This window comes from Ptychodera flava, chromosome 3 (assembly GCF_041260155.1).
Source record: "Ptychodera flava strain L36383 chromosome 3, AS_Pfla_20210202, whole genome shotgun sequence".
Lineage (NCBI taxonomy): Eukaryota > Metazoa > Hemichordata > Enteropneusta > Ptychoderidae > Ptychodera > Ptychodera flava.
This window is the reverse complement of record NC_091930.1, coordinates 32,654,070-32,663,655: the sequence shown is the minus strand read 5'-3', so window position 1 is coordinate 32,663,655 and position 9,586 is coordinate 32,654,070. Positions and strand designations below refer to the sequence as shown.

Genomic DNA, 9,586 nt, shown 5'->3' with positions numbered 1-9,586 from the left:
CATGGTATCTTAAGATCTTTGCAGATTTCAAGATAAGTTTCTTTGAATAGGTGGTGAATCGCCTCTAGCTCGTTCAGGCCCCTTTCATCTATTTCGAAACTTCGGGCCCGCTCCAACATTTTTTTCTTGCAATATTCCCAAGGTTGATCTTTGAATATGAGAATGAAGCTGTCTAGATGATCGAATGCCATATCTGCCAGCATTTTTTCGTCCATCTTTACGCCGCGAATTCTGCAATATGTTAGATGTTGTATGATCGAAGAGTGCCCGATGAGGTATTTACCTTCAGGCATGAGCACATTTTCGCGGCACTTGAGACTGTGTAGTATGTACTTTTCCTCAAATTCGGCCGCAAACATCTTTCTTTTGTAAAAATTCTCAACAGTTGAGGCAAATCCTGCCGAAGGCGGCGCTGGTTCCTCTACTACATTGGGAGTATTACCACGGCTGATACATCTCATATTCATTAAATAGTATTTAAGATGATACATGTCATGATTCTTACCACATCCAGTGGGGCCATCAACAAATATGAACGGCATGTTTAGTACAAATATACCTCTATAGTGAAATCAATTTTGGCGCGAGGAAATTATATTCTGGCTCATCGATAAAATCTCGAAGCGAATGGTAGGCCACAGATCTTTTCTTGGCCGAAGAACGATCTGGATAATCTTGCCTCATCCTTTCCAACCTATTCTCATCTTCTATCCACACCATGTACCTCAAGTCGTAAATATTATGATCTAACTCTTCAAAAGACTGGGCGCCGTATGCAAATATATATTGAAATGCTCTTAAAAGTACACGTAAATTTTTAACAGAAATTCGAGGAAGAGGGGACATTCCCTCTTCTCCCTCTTCTCCCACTATCGAAAACTCCTGACAATATGTCTGATTACCACAACTCCAGGTGATACCTATATCTACCGGAGTGACGTCCACAGTCGGCCGCATCATATCTTCGAAAAGAGAGAGTGTAAACGGCTTATCGATGATTAAGTACGGGATAAGATGATCGTTACATAGTTCTAAAAATGCACTCTTAAATTTACCATGATTACTTTCCAACTCGGCCATTGTACTTATTTCATGAGGGCGGCCTCTGCAGAGTATATTCTTTTTGCAATATTCCCAACTCATGTCTTTAACTACGATTAGATACTTGGGCCCGAAAAATTGGGCGACGAGAGTTTTTTCATCTTCCATCTTCTTGCCACGTATTCTAGAATAAGTTAACTGTTGAAGGATCGAAGAACTATGTATATGTAACTCGGGCGAGGATTCCATTAAATTTATGGCGTCGTATCCTTTACCACTTCCAGTGGGTCCATGTAAGTAAACGTTAGTATCCATTTTTCTTTAGTATATAAGTATCTCACGGCCGCATCAGTTATGAAAAGAGGAGCGGCCGGTAATTCATTTCTGTACATCTAGAAAAAAATGTCGACATATACAGTGGGTCCCAAATATAAATAATACGCCTCTATAGTAAAATAAATTTTGTGGGGTAGACACAGTAGTCCGACTCCTCGACAAAATCTCGAATCGAATGGTAGGCCAGAGATCTTTTCTTGGCCGAAGAACGATCTGGATAATCGCGCATCAAATTTTCAACATCTTTTTCATCTTTGAGCGACACCATGCGCCGCAAGTCGTAGACGTGTTTCATCTCTTCGTCGATAACTGACTGGTCTTTGTAGACGAATATGTATTGAAATATTTCTAAAAGTATACGTAAATTTTTCATAGAAATTCGGGGAGTGGGAAGAGGGGACATTCCCTCTTCTTCCACTATCGAAAACCCCTGACAATATGTACGATTACCATGGTTCCAGGTGATGCCGAAATCTTCTGGACAGACATCTAACGTCGGCCACAACATATCTTCGAAAAGGGAATCTGTAAATGGTTGATCGATAATTAAATACGGGATGAGGTGGTCATTACACAGTTCGAAAAATGTACTCTTAAATTTACCATGATTACTCTCTAACTCGGCCATAGCCTTTATTTCGGAAGGGCGGCCTCTTTCGAGTATATTCTTTCGGCAGTATTCCAGCCCATGTCTTTAAATATAATGAGATGCTTGGGCCCGGAAAATTGGGCGATGAGAGTTTTCTCATCATCCATCTTCTTACCTTGTATTCTAGAATAAGTCAGCTTCTGAAGGATCGAAGATTTATGTATACGCAGCCCGGCCCGAAAACATTTCCTATTATCTTCTATAATCTGAGATTCGGGGTAGAGGAGGCGCTCCGACTCCATTGCAAAATTTATGGCGTCGTACCCTTTACCACTTCCAGTGGGTCCATGTAAGTAAATATTAACGGCCATTTTTAGTACATATATATCTTTCTAGCGGCCGCATCAGTTATGGCGCCGGGGCCGGTGATCCAGGCTTCGGAATGCAATTCATTAAATTTATTTCTCATGTATATCTAAAAAAATGTCGATGTACATAGACCCGCCGTTCAACATGCTTATAACTGGGTATACGTGTACAGGTAAGACAAGTTTTGTAATGGAGCTACTTATAGGGCCGTATCGAAGAAAATTTGAATATGTGGTATTCATTCACCCGACGTTTGTGGAAGATTATAGAGAAAAAATAATAGCCTACGACGATAATATGTTTACACTTTCGGCCGAGCCCGAATCTTTGAATGATGCACTAGACTACGTACGTGGACGTTGGGCCGACACTAACACTTAATAGTAATCGACGACTTCGATATGTCCAAAGAAATGAAAAAGCGCACTGGCACTTTAGTAGAACTTGCTTTCGACGGATGGTATGCCGGATTTCTGTCTGGGCCATTACTAGACGATTTATTAATATTAGTAAACCATTTAGGGAAAACGTGGATATGTTAGTGTCATTTTTCTCGCCGGGTGTGAACGAAAATAGTAATATTATTCGAAATTATGAGCCGAAGATGAAGAAAAGAGGGATAGATGCCCTGATCGGGAAATTAAAAAGTGTGCAATTTAGTAAACTAGTATTTCGTTTGCGGCATCCGTAATGGTATGAAATTTATAGAGGGTCCGGTGGCCGCCGATTTTGGTTTAGTATATTATACGCCTTAGGGCGGCCGCCGATTTCGGTATACACCCGGCCGGCGGGCCTGCTACAGTAATTCGATACAAAGGTGACGGGCCAGTTATGGAAATCAACCTCCTTACCATTCTGATCTGTTATCCAGACTCGCATCGAACTAAGACGCGGCCCTTGTCTCAATGGCATGGCGATAGCTTCCCCGTCTTTAAAATCGTAGGTCACCTTTTTACTTACTCCCCCTTTCGTCTCCCGTACGGGAAGTATTTGTAAACAGCTTGATAATTTTCCCACTACGTATTCGTCCGAGCCAGATGCGAAATAACTTCCTTCAGGCTCAACTGCGTCAGAATGAACCACGTATTTAGAAACTGTTAAGAAATCTGATCGGCCCGAGCCCATAGCACTTGTTGATGTGGCGTCACACTCATTCAAAAAGCCGACAAGATTACCAAAGTTGCGAGGGGCATTAAAATACACTTTAACATTTCTAGCTAGTGTTAGATAAACGCGGCCCATGGGTATATGCTTTTCGAAGTTGATTTTCGACTGCATTCCAATCTCTTTATTGAGGGTATCTATATTATAGTTGCCGGGCGTATTGATTTTGTATCATGGTCGCTGTCTTGATATGTTAATATATTATTCATTCTCGTCACGTTGTGCCATGAATTATATAGTTCACACTGTAAAAGTCTTATCTTCGTAAACTGTGTCGTGTCTATACTAGGGCGAAATTAACAGTAATTGATTCACCTGTTTGGCTTTCAATCCAAATGATCATCGTTTTGCGTTGTATAATATTGAATATAGTATTAAATTTTGGCGGCCGAAAAAACGAAAGAACTCCCCGCCCATCTACTATTTTTAATCTCGGGCCCTACTCTTTTTAATCTCGGCGCCCATCTACTCTTTTTCCTCCTCGGACTCGAACTCATCCTCCTCGGACTCGGACTCATCCTCCTCGGGTTCTCTAAATACTTATCTTTCTCGGGTCCACCTAGATCCTTGTTATCCTTTTCTGTTCTAGTTGTAATTATTTCCAATTGTTGTACAAGAAAAGAAACATTTGACACTTCTAGCACAGATTTGTGGCCGATAACTTCGTCTGTAATTTCGGCCAACCTCTCGTTGGCTCCTCTCACTATCTGTCCCTTTAACTTATTAAGATTGAAATTATTGTTTCGAAGTTTAACTTTGACCGGGAATGAAGTTAATGTACTAACTTCATAATATTCCCAATCTCCGTCGCGCCGATCTTCATAGATTCCACTTATTCTTACTTCTTTCAGTTCGTAAGAATACTTGTTCCTTTCCAAATCTTCGTTGAGATTGATATTGTAGATGTTTAATACATCGTGACGCGGTATATCATATGCCATGACCAATTTCGACATAGTGTTTCTAAAGTATATGTTTTTACTTTTTAATCAATTGTCGGCCGCCGCCATGAATGAATTTCTATATACATCATTCTAAATGCAACCCCGGATATTTTTAGAATAGACCCGGCGCCGACATTTTCGTCAGTAATGCTCTCTATCGTACGTTTACCTTCTGTAACTATAACATCCTTTAAAGTATTTAGGTCACCGACCTCTTCTATTTTCTCTATATCGAGCGGGATCGAAACGATAGTATCAACTTCGAAATACTCATTGTCGCCGTCTCGCCGGTCTTTATATGCTCCGACTAGTTTTACTTTCTCAAATTTATATGAATACTTTTCTCTCTCTAGTTTCTCATTGAGATCTATTCCATAAATGTCTTCTAAATTGCTCAATCCATAATAATCTAAGATATCGTATTCCATTTACTCTTTACATATATTTACCCCTTCTTAATAATCATTTCTTCGGACAATGTCCATCGGCGTGTATGAATCGTAAACAGTAAAACCGAAATTTAACCTCGACACTTTTAGTAAAGATGACTCGCCAATTTTTTCGTCCGTAAAATCGTCCAGCGTCCATTTAGTTTCTATCGCTATTTCATGCTTAAGATCATTTAGGTCAGTGACCTCTTCTAAGTCTTCTATGTGGATCGGGATTGTAACGAAAGTACTGACTTCGTAATATTTGTCTTCTCCGTCGCGCCGATCTTCATAAAATCCGCCCACGCATACTTTATCTATTTTATAAGTGTAGTTATCTTTATCTAACTGTTCGTTAAGATCTATATCACTGATTTTTGATATCGTAGGGTACCTCATATTCTATTACGTGCTCCATTGTTTTTTTAGATATATGGAGAGAGTTAGAAAGTCAATTCCGCGACACACTATTTGGGCCGCATTACGAAGTACTTTCGTAAGGGGGTGAGACTTACGAAGTACTTTTGTAAGTTCCGGGGCCGTATTTACGAAGTACTTTCGTAAGTTCCGGGGCCGTATTTACGAAGTACTTTCGTAAGTTCCGGGGCCGTATTTACGAAGTACTTTCGTAAGTTCTGGGGCCGTATTTACGAAGTACTTTCGTAAGTTCCGGGGCCGTATTTACGAAGTACTTTCGTAAGTTCCGGGGCCGTATTTACGAAGTACTTTCGTAAGTTCCGGGGCCGTATTTACGAAGTACTTTCGTAAGTTCCGGGGCCGTATTACGAAGTACTTTCGTAAGTTCCGGGGCCGTATTTACGAAGTACTTTCGTAAGTTCCGGGGCCGTATTTACGAAGTACTTTCGTAAGTTCCGGGGCCGTATTTACGAAGTACTTTCGTAAGTTCCGGGGCCTATTTACGAAGTACTTTCGTAAGTTCCCGAGACTAACGCCCTCATCCTTTCCAGTATATTCGAAAATTTCCGCGACATATGTTTAGAGACATATAGATTAGACCCGGCCCACTACGCATGATACAGTTGTTATCAAATGTATAAAATTAGGTACAGGAGACTAGTTTGATGATTTAATAGGAAATATTGCTTTAAAAACAGATTCAAGAACGAGTTGCACTATTTCATAACTATTGATAAAGATTTAGATATTTTTACCGTTCCCGTTCCGACAGGGGGAAGAAAGTCGTTCCGACAACATTTCATTTGTTAAAAAAGATACAACTACTTACAAGATATCAGTACCATTTATCTAAAACGTCTCATATTGTTTGAAGTAATGGTCTTCCGACATATTTTAAGTTCAGAGGAAAATTCTAAAAATTTTATCTATCGGGTGAATAAGTTCGCCCGTTCCGGCTCCGGGGGTTACTACATATTGGAGCAGTTCTGGGTTTTTCTTTTTAGTATATATTGATGTTAGGTGCAGTCATAGCTAGCGATGACTCAGGAACTCCCTCTTTACGCGCATGTGCGTAAGAGGGAGTTCCCTGTGTTAAAAACAAGATGTTTTGTAGAAAAAACAAGATGTTTTGTAGGAAAAAACAAGATGTTTTGTAGAAAAAACAAGATGTTTTTGTAGAAAAAACAAGATGTTTTGTAGAAAAAACAAGATGTTTTGTAGAAAAAACAAGATGTTTTGTAGAAAAAACAAGATTTGTCCCAAAAAACAAATATTTTTTACTACTATCTATCTATCTATCTACCTCTCTATCTATCTATCTATGAAAGATATAACATCATAACGAGCCATCAATCCACGTTGTAAAGGAATGTGAAAAACCACTTATCAAGGCTTGCAACTTTAAATTAGTACAGACAATATTACTTTGGCATTTTACAAGCACTGCGTTGGCGCCCTCAATGGTAGACATCTGCAATGCAGCTCTCCTTGAGTGATATGCCCTTCTGTATTTTTATAGATAGTGCTTCAGATGGTGATAAAGGGAGACTGACGGTAGAATTGAATATACTACAGCGTATTGAACCACACAGGAATATAGTACTTCTCCTCGGTTGCTGTACGGAGAAAGGTGAGTTGGTCTACGGCGAACTTCGTTGTCAGATTGGTTTAGATTTGCTATCAATAGTCTGTCAGGGTACCGTTGATAATGAACTGAAGTACAGAGCGAATGAAACTCATTAAGTCTTAACTCAACCTCCCCTGCCCCCCCTCACCTGGGTCGAGAGAAAGGCTTTGACTAAATGCGGAAATCCGCCAAAGAAGTTAAATTTTAACTCCCCTCAGCATGAAAATTGAAAGTTTGTGAACAGCAAACATTTCAAAACGAATCTGAAAGATGAGTGAGTCGTTTCCTTGTCGTTATCCCCGTTCCGCTAGATGCAACTACTTCGTGCTCTTATTTTTATTATCCAAACCAAAACATTTGAAAGTTCAAACCTCTTAACAACGTCACTTCAGAACCAATCTACGTCATCACGGAGTTCATGGGTCAAGGGAACCTCTTAAAGTATCTGCGAGATTATCGGAGAGAAAAGTCGAGTGACTACGCGAACTCAGCTCGACTGAAGTGGGATCTCAAGAGTAAGGATATCATCTCTTTTGGAAGGCAAATCGCCACAGGGATGCAGTACCTAGCCTCCAAGTCGGTGGGTGCTCCATTCTGTTGCATATCTCTTGCATTCATTTCGTTAGTCTTCCAACAATGCACCTTTGCACAAATTCTACATTTGATGAATAGTTAATCAGAATGAAAGTGTTGCCGTCACGTTAAACAGCAACATCGCATCCAATGTCAATCAAGGGTTGAAAGATTATGCCGATGTATATTAAGACATGTTTTGTTTTGTTGTGTTGTGCGTTGTTTTGTTATTTGGATGGATTGTGTTTTTGTGTTTCTTTTTAAATTGAACAACGTTGGCCATCCAGAGGATAGGCACTGACGTGAATACCACTTACTTTAGAAAAGTTTCGCGGCAGAGAACACACTATCTAATGAAACGACGAGGAAATTATGATTATTGTACTTGGTGTTTGCGTCATGTCGGATTTTCAAGTTATGTGAAAGGCATCATGGGATTGCATACTTCTTTAACATTCCTTCCCGTTTGACATTGATACAGTTTGTGCACGGAGAACTCACTGCAAAAACTGTTCTTCTATCGAAAGACCGGCGAACTTGTAAGTTATCAAATATTGGTCTCAGAGGTGATGAGGACATTGAAGCGATCAGAATAAAAGAGGTAATAACATAACATTCTGTGATGTTTTTTCTAACGCGCCTCGGGGACAGATATTCGAGCTGTCAAACTTTTTTATATTTTTTTTTCTTATCTACGACAAGTGGTGTTTCATTTTAGAGCGCTTGGTGTAAGAAAACATTTCAACGTCTTAGTATTTCGAAAATCGAAAAATTAAATTTTCTCATTAGACTTAACACAGGGGTGGAGGCCATTTTGAATTTCAACTATCGGTAAATCTTGGGCAATTTGTACCTCTATTACCAAACTTGCACGGTGACCCCTCAATTTTATTCTTGATTTGGTAAGAGAATGGTTGAAATATTCCCTGGGAAAAATTTGGGGAAAAGTTTAAGTCGTCCACTTTCCGAGGCGCATAGGCTACTACCTTAACAAGACAACTCTAAGAATAAAACACACTACCGAAGAAAGAAAGTTGGAAAATATGTTGAAAGCTGTTGGAATGCGTGTATAATATGAAGTCCATGAAACGCTGAGTTCAATTCTCTTACAGCGACTGTCGAGGAAACAAAAGGCAACCTTTACTACCCTAAGAAAATAGCACAAATTGAAAGTTGTTTACTATCATTTTGCTAAATTGTATTACAGTAGTTGAGACAATTCATTGATTACCATGGAGTTTTTTATTTGGTATCGTGTTTGTTTTTAGCATTACACCCGCCTGCCAATACGATGGTTTGCCCCTGAAACACTATTTTCGGGGGAGTATTCAACATGAGCGATATCTGGTCCTTTGGTATTGTACTGTGGGAGATCACTACGTTAGGTAAGCGTAGCCCACAGTAGAGTCCTGTCTTCCAAATCCATCACGATCGTCCCGCTAGCGATGCCAGGCATACGTCAACGTCAATGTCGGGGAATTCTGTGCGTCCCCATTTAACGTATCAGCAGAAGTACATGTTTCGACTGTCTGTCTGTCTATCTGTCTGTCTGTCTCTCTCTGTCTGTCTGTCAGTTTTTGTTATTATTCTCTTGCGGTGTCTACATCCGGGAGCTGGAGATGCATGTTATGAATCCCTTATCATAGCTATAACTCTCCTTGCAAGATAATTATAATAAATGTATTCATTTAAATTTTCTTTTAGTTTTCATGCATCGGCCACAAGAGTCATTTGTCTGCAATGAGAGGCATATTTGTACCAAATGTGTCTGTTATCTGTGTTCTTGTATTGAAGCTGTTCCCACTTGCCAAAAATTTCCATCAACTTTTTATATTTGTTTTTCGATTGAAATAAGGTAACACACCGTACCCAACTGCCAAAAACGTGACCAAAGTAAGGGAATTCATTTCAAAGGGATTTCTGATGAAGAGGCCATCTTACTGTGACGCTAAACTGTAAGTAATGACCAACAGATCAGGATGTAAGCCTGGGTTAGGACGACGAACAGACTGGTTTATTGTGATGTGAATCTAAGAGTCTGCAATACGTTATAAACACTGGAAAGGAATAGTCATTATAATAAATTAAAGCATAGTAC

At 39.7% G+C, this 9,586-nt stretch overlaps 1 protein-coding gene across 1 annotated transcript in view; it reads left to right on the top strand.

Moving 5' to 3' along the window:
* Positions 1 to 6,326: 6,326 nt before the first annotated feature.
* LOC139129215 (tyrosine kinase receptor Cad96Ca-like) overlaps positions 6,327 to 9,586 on the top strand; it is a 3,703-nt gene continuing 443 nt past the window's right edge. The window contains exons 1-4 of the mRNA XM_070694856.1: positions 6,327 to 6,360; positions 6,808 to 6,918; positions 7,308 to 7,495; positions 7,970 to 8,089. Coding sequence (XP_070550957.1) covers positions 6,327 to 6,360; positions 6,808 to 6,918; positions 7,308 to 7,495; positions 7,970 to 8,089 — 453 coding nt within the window. The remainder of the gene's footprint in view (positions 6,361 to 6,807; positions 6,919 to 7,307; positions 7,496 to 7,969; positions 8,090 to 9,586) is intronic.